Source organism: Hypanus sabinus, chromosome 1 (genome assembly GCF_030144855.1).
Source record: "Hypanus sabinus isolate sHypSab1 chromosome 1, sHypSab1.hap1, whole genome shotgun sequence".
Lineage (NCBI taxonomy): Eukaryota > Metazoa > Chordata > Chondrichthyes > Myliobatiformes > Dasyatidae > Hypanus > Hypanus sabinus.
The window spans coordinates 97,171,421-97,189,216 of record NC_082706.1 but is presented as its reverse complement, the minus strand read 5'-3'; the positions used below and the strand labels follow the sequence as shown (position 1 = coordinate 97,189,216).

Sequence of the window (17,796 nt, the reverse complement as noted above, 5' to 3'; positions counted from 1 at the left end):
TTGATGTACATTTTTGATTCTCATCTGTTGCAAAGAACTGTGTGTGTATTTCAGTTAAACTTTTAAGTTTGTAGGCTTTTATTTTGGAAATTCTGGTTTCTCCTTAAAATAGAATGTGTCAAGTAATTAATTATACAGAAATTTCATAAACCTCCTGGTGTTCAAGTTAGACTTATCAATGATAAATGTCAATTTCAGACCCTAATTAACCATGAGGGATAGAAGCATTTTTAGGAATGCAATGTGACATTTTACTAGCAGCTGGCTAATCTTGCTTATGGATTGGATGTGCACATGTTTACTTGTTTTGAAATGTTATTTTTATATAATTATCTTATTTTTATTGAGAATTTAATTTATATTTTCAGATGTGTTTTGATCAGACCAGTAAAATCTACTTGAATATAGAAATTTTTTAAATTAAAATTGTTACGTATCTGTACGCGATTCTGAATTATTAAGAAAGGAACAATTGAAATTTGTTGTCAAATCCTGACTGCCTCCTCCAGGATGTTCTTATCTTATGTCCACCAGGCAAGCAAAGTAATTCAATTTTGCTGTCTCTTAAGTGGTTGTTTACCATACATTTTAAAACTAGACCTATAAGTAAATCACAAGATAGAAATTTAGTTGTCTTGAGAAATGTTATGTGGATGGCAGTGATGTTTCATGATTCATGGTCAATGGAATTGCCAAAGTTTTCAAGTATTTTATTTTTATGCTTTTTAAATGTTCTTTCATGATCTCCTTTAATTGGTTAATGCATGAAAATATGAATACAAAATTCTATTTGTGACAACTTGTTAAACCGTAGACTCTATCAAAGGCTCTTTATTGAAGGAGCCTTTGCATATAGGTAGTACAATGGATCATTGCGTTATTGCTTGTGTTTGCCAAGCACTTGCTTTTGCACTATGTTTCTGTTCAAAGGATTCTTGCATCTATTGTGCTGAAGGTGGATTAGGAGTTGAATAAGTCCAATAACTCGTCATGTTGATTTTTTTGGTTATTTAGCATCATGGGAGTTGTAATGCTCGGGTGAAGTAATGTCCTTGTGGTCTCCAAGGTATGGATTTACTGAGTATGGTGGATAGAGGTTACGGGACCTTAAAACATCTTCAAAAGCGTATGCAAGACAATGCAAGGCAGTCAAGCAAGATTGTTGCAATGTAGTTATGTTTATTTAACAATGTAATCACAGGACAAGAAATGGCTGGCAAATTTACTATTCATCCTCCCACAAACATTACTAATGATATAGAATGAGAAGATCCAAGTTGCTCAAGTATCAGTTGACCAATGACCTGCTCACTGATACTGTAATTAGGTCGCAACAGCACCCTTTCATTTAAGACCTGGTTACACTTTTGATGTCAACAATTTAGAAATAAGTGATAAACAGAAATGAGTAATGATATGAGCATTGCTTTCAGTTATGTTTGTTCTCAGAAATGCTTGCCAAAAATTGAATTGCAATGTAAATTTGAAAGTAGAATACCTTTATTAAAGTCATATGTATAAGTTGTTAATTCCTTCAGTAGAGTTTTTGGAACAGTTTTCTTCATTTGCATGCTTTAGCAATGACTATTAAGGAAGGAATTATTTGCAGATAATTCCATATATTTTGTTGCAGTAATGAAGCACCCCAGGCCTGTTGATAGTAAGACTTTGACAGCAGTCTTGGCTTGTAGATGACAGTTAACGTTCTTGTTATACATTTATTAAGAAGAAGCAGGATCACCTCCCCTTGACTTTTGCGACTCCATTAATGACATCAGAGCTTCAGTATTTAAATTAAGCTCCGTATCTCTCCAACAGCAGAATATGGGCTGAACAATCTATAATTGCTGCCTCAGCTATTGATAAATGGAAGGTACTTCCTCCCACTTCAAGGAGCATGATTTGAGATTCAGTGTTTTAACGAATCCTCGATAGAGCGGTCTCCACAGTTAACACTAGACCAAAAATTCACTTCTTCTCCATTAATGCTTCCACACATTGCACTTGACAACTTGAAGTGCATTTCAACAATGTCTCATTGCTGCTGCAATCTTCACTGAAAGTAGATCGTGATTGCCGGAGGTGTCATAACACAAGATGTAGCCATTAACACCTGCATAGGCCCCAGATATGCTTGACTTTTCATTGGCTATATGAAATAGTCCATGTTCCAAGCTTTCACTGGTGACACTCCCTAACTCTTTCTACATTATATAGGTGTCTGCATTGGTGCCACTTCATGCGCCCATGCTGAATTCGTCAATAAATTTTTACCACCAACTTCCTCCCTATCCTTAAATTCACTTGGTCCATTTCTGACACCTCTCTCCACTTTCTAGATATTCCTCACCATCTTTGGAGACAGACTGCTTACGTATATATTTAATAAACTCACCGATTTCCATGACTATCTTCACAATAGTTCCTATCCTGCCATTTTTGTAAAAATGCCATTCCCTTTTCTCAGTTCCTTCTCCGCTGCATCTGTCGTCAGAATGAGTCTTTTCTTTGCAGATCCTCTGAGGTGTCTTCCTGCAAAGAATGGGGTTCCCCTTCCTTTCTTCTAACATTGATGCTCCCCTCACCCACATCTATTACATTTCCCAGATATCCACCCTCGCTCCATCTTCCCACCACCTCAACAAAAATTGAGTTCCTCCTGTTCTTACCTGCTATCCCATGAGCCTCCACATCATTATTCTCAACTACTTCAATATTCAATGTGATCCTACCACCAAACATATCTTTCCCCCCTCCTCCATCCCCTGACTTACCGCTTTCCACAGGAATAGTCTCTCTGTGGGTTCCCTTGTGTAATTCATCCTTCCCCACTGATTTCCCTCCTGGTACTGATCCCTGCAAGTGTGGCAAGTGCTACGCCTGCCCATTCACTTCTGCCCTCACCACCATTCACAGCCCCAAACAATCTTTCAGGTGAGACAACACTTCATCTGCAAGTCTATCTACTATGTTTAACTAACATCTACTATGTTTTTTTCTCATTGTGGATTCTGCTACGTTAGTATGACCCAATATAGATTTGGTGGGGGGGGGGGGGTGAGCTTTATCAAGTGCCTTCGCCCCATCCAACCAGTTAAATCCACAGTCCATTTCCATTCTGGCATGTTGGTCCATCAATCTATGGCTTTGATGCCATGATGAGGCCACCCTTAAGTTGGAGAAGCAATTATTCATATTCCGGCTAGATAGCTTGACTGTTTGAACATTGATTTCTCCAACTCACGCTAATTTCTTCCAACTCCTCCTTCCCTCTTTTTCCATTCCCATTTTGCCTCCCCCTTTACCCTGTCTACTCTCCTCACCTGCTTATTATGTTCCTCTGATGCCACTCTTCCTACCCTTTTTCCAATGGTCCACTCTCCTATCAAATTCTTTCTTCAGCCCTTCACCTTTTCCACCTATTTTCCCCACCTCCCATCTCTTCCCCCCCCCCCCCCCCAAAAACCTGGCTTCACCTTTCAGCTTGTATACATTCGCTCACTTCACATTCTTATTCTGGCTTTTCCTTTCCAATCCTGGTTGAGGTCTGGGCCTAAAATGTTGACTATTTATTACTCTCCAAAGATGCTGTCTGATCTGCTGAGTTCCTCCAGCATTTTGTTTGTTAACTGCCAGAGTTCACCTACTCAGTTCTTAAGCCTTTATCACCACCTTCCATTGTTGTGTTAAATTCCTAATATAAAAGTATAGTAGGAGTTTGATCAGTGCAAGGATTGTAATGAAAGAACAAGTTGTGCTGGCCAACTAGAATTTTCATAGTACCCTGGAAATCCACGCAGTAAATGTGGGTAAACTGGCTCACAATTTGTGGAAGACTTTGTTTGGGAAGTAGGAATTTGGGGAAGAATGTTGGGAGAAAAGGGGGACGGGGTGGGGATGGTGGTGCTGCTCTTGTGTTTGTACATTCTTAGCCATATTTTTTACTCCTAGTCGCTAAAAGAATAAAAATGAAGTTCTAGGAGCCTAGCTGGTCAGCCAGTAACTGAGATAAAAGAACAAAGTTAACACTTCAGGCAAAGTTTGAAGAACGGTCTTCAATCAAGAATGTTAACTCTTGTTTCTCTTTCCATAAATGCTGGAGATCTGCTGAATGTTAACAGTATTTATTTAGTGTCTTATTAACATGCTAAGAGGGTTTTATTTTCTGGTTTCCAGCATGTGTAGCTTTTCTTTTTATTTTCAAGAAACTAAAGGATTTTGGTTTCCATTTTGCATCAGCTTTTAGAATTGGCTCAATGTTAGCTGCTCTTTCCATTTCAATTTTGTAGTGTGTATTTTCTCTTTAAAAATGTATACAATCATTTAATAGGTTTTGGTGGCAGAGAAGTGACTTCTGGAATATTGTGCGTTGTTTATAATTTCAGAAACTCTTGAAATCCCATTGTCAGTGAACTTAGATGGTGGTGGTAGTTATAAAGCACTCAGAACACCATTGCTCATTTTGAGTCTCCAGTATTTTCTCTTTTCTCCCCCTACTGGGTAACCTATTTTGTTTCAGTGGGTGAAGGACAATAAAATTATTTAGTTGGCATTTTCATCAGCTGTTTCACATTATCTAGAAATGATGATGGCTTGTATTTTGAAATATGTGGCTAATTAACGGTGCTCATTGCCAGTCTTAAGCAAAGCTGCTGCTGAAGGCCATCGATCTCTGTGGCTTAGATTTCACATTTCCCAACTTCTGAAAGAATAGCTTCAGAGGTCTGACTTCTCCAAACTGAAACCATTGAAAAACTAGAGCAGCGCTCAAATACCAAGATTGGTTGACAAACAGAGAGAGCAAATTAAAAATTGGCTCATACACATGGTGAAACTTCGATGAACTGAATAAAGACTCCTGTATTTTTTTTAAAAAACATCAAATTTTGTGATAAATTAAGTGCATAACTGCATATTGACTTAACGTTCTAGGGCCAAAGAACTTGTTAAGCAGTAAAAGTCTGCTAGCCAATTAAAGATATAATTGTCATTGTGCAATAATTATTTTTGGAATGATTTTAAGTACCTGAAGGTTCCCTCATTCACTGATTTATGTAGATTACACTGGTGAAAGCTGCACAACAGTGCACTCTGTGGTGGAGCAAGGAATTGAGACAGCAACTATGGATGTACATACTCCAGAAGTTGCTGGCAGATTTCCTCCATTATAAATGTGAACACTGATTAGCCTCACTGTTGTTCATTGCAAATTCTGGGCCATAGAAACAGATTGGTATAAAGTTAATCCAGTAAATAATGCTAATGTAAAGATAATAACAAAACTGGTATGAAAACAGACAGCCTGATCCCTGGATTATACACCACTGTTAATGCCAGCATCTAGCAGATGTATCCAGTAATTAAGGCTTTCATATCTACATCAAGATGCAAATTCTGCATTTTTAGTTTTACTGTGCTTGCCTGCAGTTACATCAAGTTTATCTTACCTCAAGAAATTACTACTTTTAATTTTACCAAATGTAATGTTATGACTTTGTTCAACAATGAGGCTGTTGCTTTTGAAAGCAAAATGGTTTGTGAAATACATAATGGTTATTTCTACTAATCTGGTTTTCATTATCATTTTGATATCAGAATAAGACTGAATGTTTATGCTGTTAATCAAAGTGATTTCTTCTTAAAATTCAGATTACAATAGCTTGGCTGGTTGTCCAAAGGGCTTGCGGGATCAATGACTCTTTAGCTAAATCAGTGAATACATATTTCAATAGATTTGATTCTTTTTTAAAATTTGGATCACTCCTTTAATTTTAGCTCTGAGCATAGTCCACACAACCAGAGCATAATTTGACTTGCTAAATGTTGTGGCTATATATACACTTGTGGAGTCTTATCAGTGATACAGATCACATCAGATGAAAGTTATCAATGTGCCTTTGAGGTGGGGGTGGGGGGAGGAGGGGAAAAACAAGACTTCACTTTGCAGTCAATAGATAAAACACTCGGCCTACTTAAATAAAACAATTCCAAGTAAATGAGGACCATTTTAAGATTGGATTATAATTTGGAATAATTCTGACCCTATTTCCAAGTATAGTTGCAGACTAAAGTGGTGATCTTAATCTGGTACCTAACAACTTTTCATTAAATAGAACTTCCTTAAAATAATTCAAATACCCCTCACATTTAATGCAAAAAAATTACTTCTAAATGGTGATTTGTTAGTAACTCTGGCTTTTTCCATCCCTCTTCTCTCTCCCTCCCCCACTAGCTTCACTGGCCCAAAGCAGAGGGAGCATTTTTCTAATTTGAAATAAGACTTTAAAATGTTAGTGTTCTTCCATTGCAAGATATGTAATTATACTGCATTCACCAGAAAGCTTTGTTCCAAATGATTTTTTTATATCCATGAAAAGAATTCTTCAAGCAAATTATAAAACACCAAACTCAGAGAGTAACCCATTTTATCAATATTCTGGAATGTAGTTATGTCTATCTGTTTTAAAGGCTGTTTAGTTACAATGTTTGTAGACAAATTACATGTATGTGCAGGTATATTAGTCAGTTGAAATGTACAGGAATGGAATACAGTTGTTGTCTTCCAAAAAAAAATTAAGCATCCAATTACTTGCCAGTTTATCAGGCTATATAGCATGTGTACTTTACAGATTGATTGTTGGCTATTACAAAGAAAAGAAGGTGCTAAAGCTGTGAAAATTCATCTTTTATAGAGCAGTCACTACAGTAAAGATAAAAGATAGAATATTTAATAAATGTCAGCCATGATTTAGATTGTAGTGGGTTTTAACCAGTAAATGCAGTGGAACATTTGATAGGTTCTGATGTGCTGACATACTTCACAGCTATTGTAAGAAGAAATGGATTTGTTGACCTTTGAATATTGCTTCACAGAATGATTTTACACATGAAAATATTTCTGTGTTGCAATTTAAAGTTAACGTTTGCATGGTAAACACCTCTTCATCTCTTCCAGTTTAGCTGGTGGCTAGTTTGAGAATAGTGGCCAACTATTTCATGACACTAGTGGATTTTTCATTTATGCGCACACTTTATTTGTGAATGGTGCAAGGGATGTGTTTTTCAAAATTAAATTTTTTTTTAGGGTCTGATTGTTACTGGCAACTTCATCACATGAATGGCTGAGGCTTCCAAGGATACTGTTTACAGTGCTGTTGTATTGGAAGTTCCAAGATTTAGGCCTATTAATAATAGAGAAGTACCAATGTATATTCTAAGTAGGGAGAATAAGTAGGAAGTGGCATTCCAGAATGCCTGAAGCCCAATTCCTTGATGGTAGAGATTGTTAGTTTGCGGATAATGGTGAGTCACTGCAGTGCAATTTTACGTACAGTAACATTATAGCCACTGCAGTAGTCATCCAGACCAATGGTTGCCCAAGGAGGAGTACTGAAATTGCTTGCAAAGCAAAATAGACATTCTTCAATAAAACAAATGCAGAAAAAAATTGTTTGTAAATCGAAAGTTGTTGATAAGAAGCACTTATTTTAATATAGGGAGTTCCATGAATTGATATTCTGTTTTGTTTTCTCAAATTTCAATTGCGACTTCAAGGCATGTCCAACGTGGTCATGAAATTGGATGTAGATGAATTCAATTTGAATTATTTCAGTTAATACAATTTACTTGCTTATGTTAATTTTGTGTTTCAATACTACATTTGTGGAATATTTTAAGAATATCAGCTGATTTCCACCAGCGCCATAATTTTATGTTTCATTGGTCTGTAATTTAACAATCATTATTTGGACAGTGGCTCTGTTAATTCTAAGAGAAAGCCACTTTAGATGTGAAAACCTGAGCTAAGTAATGATATTTTGCTTGACTAAAATTGTGTAATATGTAACTTAATTCTTAATTGCTGCTCTAGAATGGAGATTAAAGTACAGTGAAGATAGCAATTTCCCAGCTGTATGAACAAATGAACTATTTCTAGTATTGATGCCTTCTAGTTTTTTTTTGCATTCATTTGTGAGCTGACTTGATGCAATTTGTGTCTAAAGACATGACAGCCTCACTATTTCTGACAGTTGCATAGGCAACAGTCATATAGAGCATGAATGAGAACTAAGGTTTTTTTAAAGTCTCTATGACTGTTTTTTTGGAATCTCCAATCCAAAGATCTCAGATCAGTTTGAAGCTACCATGGTCTTCTGTAGCTCTCCACCCAAAACTTTGCTGTTAGTTATAGACCAATAGTATAATACAATATCTTGTTAATCTAAAAATTTTAGTATTGCACTTGGTACCAGGAACGATTGGTTGGGCTTTGGAAAGGATTCTCCAGACTCTGGATTGGGGAACGTCATGTGGTTTTTCTTGTGTGGTCTGTTTTGTCATGCGCTTTTTTTGTGATATCATTCCGGAGAATGTTGTCTCATTTTTTAACTGCATTGCATTTGTGGTTTCTAAATGACAATGATCTGAATCTGAAGTTGAAGTTGGACTTAATGGTGTGCTGCCTTTTACCATAGTGTGATTTTGACAATTACCCCTTGTATATTGAACTGACCTAAGATGAGAAAAAATGCATTACTATTATAGATAAACCTTATATATAAACAGCTTTGGAAGACATAGAAAATGGCTCATTAAAAATAACTATTAGTAGCTTATACGTAGTTGGCTGACAAAACAATTACAATTACGGTTAGAGACTAAGTCACTTATATATCAGCTCTGGTAGTGTTTGCAGGCCTTTACTTCTTACAAAGCAAAACCCAACATGAAAGTCTGATGCTTCACTCCTAGATGAGCACCATGCTTTTTATGCATGCTTTGAAATACACTTGTGTAAATCCCTGCAGCATCTGGTGACCCTGTGATCTCTGTGTTGGAGGCTGGCATCAGAACAACTTCCTAAAGGGTGAACCCTCACAAAGAGTCAGGCCCTAATGGTAGGGCTTTGAAAATCTGTGCCAACCAATTGGAAGGAGTGTTCAAGGAAATCTTCAATCTCTCATTGCTGCAGATAGAGGCTGCCTCAAGAACTATCACCCAGTGGCTCTCATATCTACTGTAATAAAGTGCTGTGAGAAGTTGGTCATGGCTGGAATCAATTCCTGCCTAAGCAAGGACTAGACCTGCTGCAATTTGCCTGTTGACACAGTCAGTCTACAGTGGATGCAATCTCACTGGCGCTGCACTTGACCTTTGCATCACCAGGCTGTAGTTGTACCTGTGTCAGGCTGTTGTTTATTGATTACAGCTGAGCACTCTACACAATAATACATTTAATTTTAATCAACAAGCTCCAAAACCTGGTCCTCTGTAACTTACACTGCAATTAGATCCTTGACTTCCACACCCGGAGACCATAGTCTATGCAGATTGGCATAATAACTCCTCTAGGATATAGGTTTAGCTCTCTTCTGCTCTATTCTCTGTACACTCATGACTGTGTGGCTAGGGACACCTCAAATGGCATCTATAAATTTGCCGATGGCATAACTATTGTTGGCAGAGTATCAGATGGTGACAAGGATGAGTATAGGAATGAGATAGATTAGATGATTGAGTAGTGTCAAGACAACCTTGTACTCAAGACATCAGTAAGACCAAGGAATTAATTGTGGACTTCAGGAATGGGAAGTCGAGGCAACACACACTAGTCCTCATCCATGGATCAGAAGTGGAAAGAATGAGCAGTTTGAAGTTCCTGGGTGACAATATCATTGAAGATCTCTCCTGAGGCCAACATGTTGATGAACTTACAAAGAAAGTGTGACAGCAGCTATATTTCATTAGGGATTTGATGAAAATTGGTATGTCACCAAAGATGCTTGCAAATTTCAACAGTTGTACTGTAGAGAGCATTCTGACTGGTTGCATAACCATCTGGTATGGAGGGGCCACTACACAGGATGAGAAAAAGCCAGCCCCATCATGGGCATTAGATTCCCCAGCATAGAGGACACCTTCAAAAGGCGATGCTTCAAGAAGGCGGCATCCATCAATAAGGACCCCCATCACCCAGGACGTGCCCTCTTATCAGTGCTACCGTTAAGGAGGTGATACAGGAGCCTGAAGAGACAAGTTCAATGTTTCAAGAACAACTTCTTCCCCTCAGCCATCAGATCTCTGAATGGGCAATAAATCCATGAACATTGCCCTCCTATTTTTTTTATATACTTATTGTAATTTATAGGTGTTTATTATGTATTGCAGTATACTGCTACTGCAGATCAACAAATTTCATGACGTACGCCATTGATATTAAACATGCTTCTGTTGGAAGCTTTTCAATTCATAATTAAATACATATAATTATGATATAATTTTTGCAGCAAGTTAAGGCAAAGCTATTTTTTTCATTTTGGTTTGATCAACCTTGCCGACAGTGGTCAATTTACAAGGTATTGCATTTGCATTAACATTTTGTTCTTGCATGCTGTAACATTTGTAAAAACTATTGTAGTTGAAGTATTGTAATCTTGTTATTAGCTGTTTACATTTATGACAGTGCTATGCTTTCTTTCTGAATTTAAGTATTTGTCTTGCAATTAAATTATTTAAACTGATTTGAGTAAAGTGGTATGTGTGTGCAAATTGCAATTTAATGTTATAGCCATGTTGGTTTCTTCCTGAGATAGAATAATTAATTTGTTTTTGAATGCTTGGAAGTTTGATAGTAGTTGTATGTTACAACAGTTTCCTTGTGGTGGATTTTCTACTTTCCACTGACCCTTAGCCGCCATCTGGCATGAGTTCAGGCTACTTCTGTCATCTGCTGCTAATTACTGTCACCTGCACATTGCATTTAATACAATACTTTCAAATTATGTTGGTTACTAAAATGAGTAATTTGTTAGCTTGTTTACATGCATCAATTTCTTTTAAGTATAAGTTCAATGCTCTAGGTTAAAATATAAAATTCTAGCTGTGTAAAAAATATTTTACAGGTCAGTTCTTGGTTTTGTCTGAAACTCTTGAGTTGCCAGGAAGCAGGTTAAAGAATATAGTTTACTTTTAAAAAACAAACATTGGCTTTGCACTATTTTGAGAAATGTCTGCTAAGATTCAATAAGGGCAGTGGTTTGGAAGCAATGTTGTATTAATATACATTGGCTCTAATTTCAAGAAATTGAGGACTATCCTGATTTATGATTTAAATTGTCCCCAGTGGCACTTGCACAGCTGACAATCGAGAACTGGAAAGATGTGTATTCAGAAGAGTTTACAAAATGAAGCCAGCTGTGTTTCCCTACATACTGTGGCTTCCTGACATGCATCATTAAACCTTATTAGCTACTTCCTTTTGCAGAGATTCTTGTAGACTCGAACCCTGCATATTAGCAGTTTCTGTCTCTCCAACTGGAAATTATTCCCTTTATTGTAGAGTGTCACCCGCTATAGTTTCTGATGTGTAGTAATTGGTACTTTGGAGTATAATCATAGTGAAATACCACTCCATGCATTTCTTTATTTGGAAATTAATACAGACCTTTTTACTTTATCTGTCAATCTGCAACTTTTCCCATAAGTCCAAATGTTAGGATTTCTTACAAGCCATTAAGTATGAAATTGATCATCAACTGTTTCATAAGTGCGAGTAACACCAAAATAACATTAGAAAGTTAGAATGAAGCTATCTTTTGAGTGGAATAATATCCTGTTTTTTTGTTACAGTATTTCTTTCAATGAGTTGAAATAATTTTTTGGAAAACTCAGTAATCTCACCCTTTTATAATATTACATTTCAGGATTTAAAAATAGTTGCTAGAAAATGTTTGAAATAGTATTGCACAATATCAGCATGAAGTCTGCTGATGTGTAATTGCTGTGATCGCTCTGCAGTTGTAGACTAGTTATAGATCAGTGAAGAAAAGTTACGGAGTCAGCTAAAAATGTCAAGTTGTTATGACTCCTTTCCAGTTCAGAATTACCAATCATCCATTACGGTTATATATACTGTGGTATAGGAGCTTTGCATCAACAATTATTGCAGGCATACCAGATGTAATATTTTTACTCAAAGATGAACCAATTGTAGATTCATTTATTTTCATCTCAAGTTATTTGTGTGTCCTAGTATTTTTATTTTGCACAATGTCACAATTCCTGAATATACTAACTTTAGTTCAGTACTGTATTTCGTCCTTGAATAAGGAAGTAGAATTAAAACTGCACCCATCATACTTTTTAACATGTCACTGTGTAAGTAGGTGTTTAAGTAAATAACTGAGAATTCATTTTCTGGAAGTGGGAAATAAAAGCCACTGGTTCTGGCAGCAATTGTGTTATGTAGAGGCTCTTTGTCCAGAGTTAAAATGGTGACCTATTACTTTTTCAAGCAGTGTGCACATCTTCATATTGTGCCATGGCAGATGAAGGTAGATACAGCATGTAGGATTGCTTTTTGGTTAATATAATCAATAAAGAAATAGCATTTATTTGTAGGCTATTGCTAGGTCGAGGGTCTGAATGTGGAATTATTACTTTTTGGTTTAGAACCTGATTATTATATAATCAATGGACTAATTAATGGATTAATATAATGGACAAGCCTGTCTTCACTTTTTATTTCTTTACTTATTGAGATACAGCACAGAATAGGCCCAACTGGCCCTTCAAGCCACTCCACCCAGCAACCCCACTCGACTTAACCCTAGTCTAATCATAGGACAGCTTACAATGACCAATTAACCTTCCAGTTGATATGTATGGTATGTCTTTGGACTATGGGAGGAAACCCATGGGGAGAACGTATAATCTCCTTACAGGCAGTTGCAGGAATTGACCCCGGGTCACCTGTACCATAAGGTGTTGTGCTAACCATGCAGTTAGCAAACTTCAGCTTATGAAGTCTCACTTTTTATACTATAAGTTGACACTTTAGTGTAGAAACTAATGCCCAAACCCCTCCATAATTTTATCTTTACAATATTAAGAGATTTATGCACAATAACCACTCTAGTACTAAAGATAAAGAGGCCAAAGTTCTCTTTGAAAACAGCTAGAATTCAGTCAGCACAAGTTCCTCATTATCGAAGCAGAAGAAAATAATTTCAGAAACAAAGTTTTCAGTGCCATATCCAAAGTCATTGTTAACATTGGAATGGGCCTTCTATGAAATGTCAAACAGTGACTATTTTGTCAATGATTCGGATTGCAGTGATATTGCTCAACCTTGAGTTGCCACTAGTTTTAAAAATGGCCTTCCATTCCCTTCCATCCATTTCTGTGTGTTAAAGTTTGAAAAAATTGAATAGGCTGTCTCACCTTCCTGATTCTGAGTATTTAACAGCTTAATCTCTTAAATAAATGACTATGACTTTATTGCTACGTGGAGATCAAGATTGTGGTCTGATGATTCACGATTTTGAAAAAACTCAGGAGCAGCAGGTGAAATAACATGTATGTTTGCTGAACACTATCCAGTTCTAGTGCAAATTGCTATGTATTTTGTAATTATCAGGGTAAAGGCAAAACAGACATACAAGCATTGCAAACAGTTGAGAGTGGTTAAATTAGCAATTTTTTAGCTAAGACTTAATTTTGGTCCTCATTTTGAAATTCTTTTCCTTCTGGCATAAAAATTTAACGTTGAAGCAGATTAAAAACTGCCCAGTGTTCCTGCAATAATCATTGCTATCAGGATTTCATTAACTGCTTGCCCAAATGTAAAATGTCAAACTGAAACTGAGCAAAAAGTTAATGCAAGGCAATAAAGCTAATGTCCTTTTAACTTTGCGTTTTCCCATGCACTACAGTGTATCTGATTACAGTCAGCATTTCGGGAAATGGTAGCCAGCATTGTACAAGTCTAATTAGTGGTACATTAACATGGATTATTGTGAATAAAGTACATTTTGTTTACAGACAGTTCTGTTTTTATTTTATTTAATATGGTGTTTTACTGTATTTTTGTCAGATTATCATTGTTGCCTATTAATTAAGTGCTGACATGAGTATGGCTTGTCATGGAAGCCTCCATTTACTTTTTGTCTTCAATTTGTTCTTGCTTTTGATGAACCAATTACAAATCAGATGTTTTTGTAGTCTGTCGATTGAAAGTGATGGTTACACTGTGCGGGTAAGGGAAAATGTTATGCAACACATTTAGTTACAAAGCATTGTTTTTCTTTGTCGTAACCAAGCAGAACTTAACATATTTATGAGGTGGCAGTTCATTGAAGCCGTGACTTTTTCCTTGGGAACAGTAGTATTCTTTGCTGAATTTTCTATATAGAGTTTCACAGATTTTATTGCTGTTATGATGCGGGCGAGTAGTCTTAGTCAGTAGTTATGCATATTATGAGACAGTGATTCTTTATTTTATTACAAAAAAACCCAACTTTAGACAGCCAGATTAAATCATTCCTTTCACTTTTAATGGGATTTAGATGAATAGAGCAAAATATGCACTTTGCATTCATTGATAGCATCTTTAGGTTGAGGTAATTGAGTCTTTTTTCCTTGACTGAATGAATAATGACTTCATCTGATCCGCAGTGAGGCCTGAAACTTAGACTGCCATTGTGAACGCAAAGAGATCTGGCCTTTGAAACGTGCTCTGCTTCTCTAGCTTAATTTTTCTTCTTTTTAATCCAAAAACCCATTTTTCTTGATAATTCAACCAGAAACCACGTATTAGTGGAAGTTGTGGAAATTGCAAGATATTTGCCTCTGTTGTGTTACTTTGAGTGCAGCTGATAAATCATTTAGCTGTCATGTATAGAGCCTTAGTTCTCAGGGGAAGAAAAAGGCAAGGCTTTGGAATGTTTGAATTTTTCACAAGTGTTTAGATATAATTTTGTGATTGTTCCTTTAATTAAAGGAAACATTTGTGTTCTTGTGTTTATTTCCCATTTTACAATGATATGGGTTTTACAAAGACCTGCTGGAAAGTGGTGAGAGGACTTGTTATGCACTCTCTCCTCACTACTTTTCTTGATTGTGATGAACAGGGAGAATAAGTTAAGTGGAAGCCTTTGGAACTTTTGGATATGATTAACAGTTATCACAAAAACATTGAATGCAATTATAAATATGACTTCAGTAATTTAGAAGCAGTCTGTTTTTGATTGCACAGCACAGCTGAAAAGATAAATTACTTGGAAGCTTAAGGCTGGATCCAAGCAGATTTCTTTCCCCTTAATTTCTTCCCTCTCCACCACATTTCTTTATTTTTAATTTTTGGGCAACAGTTAAATAAATCTGCAGATTTCAACACTTGTTAGACAACACATATTACATGAACCTACGTAAGTCTCCAGAAAGATATGTGGTAACACAGTATATAAAAGAATTTAGGAAAATGCAGGCTACTGAGATGGACAGGTATGACAGATGGTATTTGATCAAGTGTAATACATTTTAGAATGAAGAGCTATCATGGGACTACATAAATAGTGATATTTAAAAAGGATTTACTAGAACGGAGTGAAATTCAGATCCATCATTCCCTAAGTAAAGACTAGTTTTAACTTTATGGAGCAGAGTTCAAGAATAAAAAAAGATAAGTGAGTTATCTATTTGTACAGTGCACATGGTTAGTGCACAATTCTTTGGAGTGTCTTGCAATTTGGAGTTGAGCACTTTGGGTATAATTACACGAGGGTTTGTCGGAGATGTAAAACTATTTCAACAGGATTGTTTCTGTTGAAGCAGGTGCTAAGTAGAAACCAAAGAGACTTTGAAAATTACATTTGTGTAATGATTAGAAGTATATGTCCCCTTCACATGAAGAGAAAGTGTTAGAGAATTTCTGACTTAAAATTGTATTTATAGCGTACAAGAAATTCGTAGAGCATAGACTGCTCTGACATGAGTAACAATTGAAGCATGGGCTGTTGTGTGGTTTTATAGGAAAGAAAGGATAATAATTGAAGCTAAAACAATGGGATATGGGAAGAGTAGTATCCATTTTGGAATAAATAGAATTGAAGTTCTTGTTTTAATTGTCTAGGAATTGCCTGTTAAACACAATAGGATAGTTGTGTTTTCATTTTTTTTGTTCATTACTTTGCATAATTCTAATTTCATCAAGAAAAAAAACCTCAGGAGTTTTCATAATAATACTGTGCAGACTAGATCAACCAATCAGTGCAGTTTTGTCATTATGTTCCAGGAAGCCATGGAAACTTTGAAATCGTGTTCATCTTTTCACAATGAGATACCTTTCCGAGGGGAAAAAAATGACAATTTGTAGCATTTCTGCTCCATTTAATCTGCATTTGTGATGTGATTTTATTTTGTCAAAGCTCTGATCATACCTCATGAATTAATCATTAACAAATTACTCCTGTCAGCTTTTTGTAGAATACTAATCATATTGCATTTTTCTTTTTTTTTGTTAATTCCACTTATTTATTTCATGAGCTTCTCCCCAAAAGGAAATCCCATCTTAAATCCTTTGTTACAAATTATTACTGTCACCTTTCCTTCCAGTATCCTTCAATGTTTTGCTTCCACCCAAATAAGTGACCTTCTAGTACTCCATGTCCACTAATCAGATATCCACTACCCTGCCTTACTGAGAGAAACAAGGGCATCATTTGTGAATGCTGCGGTGCATTGCAACATTTGACATACCCTTTGCACCTCCTCCCCCCCCCCCCCCCCCCCCCATGATCTAGTTGATTCTCTGTAGCTATCAATGTCCTATACCATTCTCTTCCAATTCTTTCCTTTGGTTATATGACCACTTGCATCTTTCCTTTCCCAGTTCTGCTATTAACACAGAGTTCTAGCCAAAGTATTTTTAACAACTTTTCTTCCTTCTCCCGTACACTTATTTTCAGTGTCTCCTAAAGACACAAGCTTAACCATCCGATGTATCTCACCTCCATGCTGTTCCTAGCCATCGTTATGCAGATGTGTGCATTGGCAAGGTTAGCCTCCACTTTACCACCAGCTCTTTTTAAAGGAATACAGGCATTTTTTAAAACATACAGCTCATACTCCTTTTTAAACCTTTTTAAAAACAAATACAGGCAAACCCTGTGTTAAAGCAGTAAGAAAACACTTTTAAAACACTTTTCTTGATGCAGAAGTAGATGACTTCACATTTGGTAAAATTGTAACTTGGGTGGTGTTCTAGGAGAGCAATCCTTCCAATAATTCAGGGTCACCTTTAATACTTTTGGTACGTGGATTGATTTGTGCCAGTTTAACTTGTAATTGCTACTTTGATTTCTTGCAGGTTGGCTTACTGGATCTGGAGCTAAATCGACTGACAAAAGCCTTGTTTTTAGCTCTGGTTGTGCTGTCCGTTGTTATGGTGGCTTTGCAAGGATTTGTAGGCCCCTGGTATCGATACCTATTCCGATTCATCCTATTATTTTCATATATCATTCCCATCAGGTAAGATTTTACGTTCTTTATTAAAAAAAACTGCTTCGAGTCACTGAACATGAATGTTGAAATTCATACCAGCCTGTAATTGTCAAATGAACTGATCTTTATCATGAAACTATAGTAGCATAAGCAGAAAAATATGATGGTCCCGGAAGGATCAAACTACTGTGAAACTTGTGCCACTTGCTCTGTTCCTGCCATTCATTTATTACAATAGCTTGAATTTCACGGTGCTAGCAAGTAACATAAAGCAATTATTGAAGTAATTAGCAAATGAGGTAGTGAATAGAAAAATTGTAATCCCATAAGTTTGAATGTAAAATCCTGTTCTCCTAAGTGCCTTGTTTATTTCATCACTTTAATAGATTGATTTATGCTTGCCGATGTTTAATTTCAAAATCAATTTTAATTGTTTTTCACATGTTCCTGAGTTGCACCAATTTCTCATAATTTGGTTAGGAGTGGAATTGTATTAACTTTTTATAGCATCCATAT

At 36.3% G+C, this 17,796-nt stretch overlaps 1 protein-coding gene across 3 annotated transcripts in view; it reads left to right on the top strand.

Annotated features, from left to right (window-relative positions):
• atp9b (ATPase phospholipid transporting 9B) overlaps positions 1 to 17,796 on the top strand; it is a 321,211-nt gene that overhangs the window by 206,843 nt on the left and 96,572 nt on the right. For all 3 annotated transcript variants that reach the window (XM_059972582.1, XM_059972575.1, XM_059972567.1), the window contains one exon: positions 17,147 to 17,307. In XM_059972582.1, coding sequence (XP_059828565.1) covers positions 17,147 to 17,307 — 161 coding nt within the window. The remainder of the gene's footprint in view (positions 1 to 17,146; positions 17,308 to 17,796) is intronic.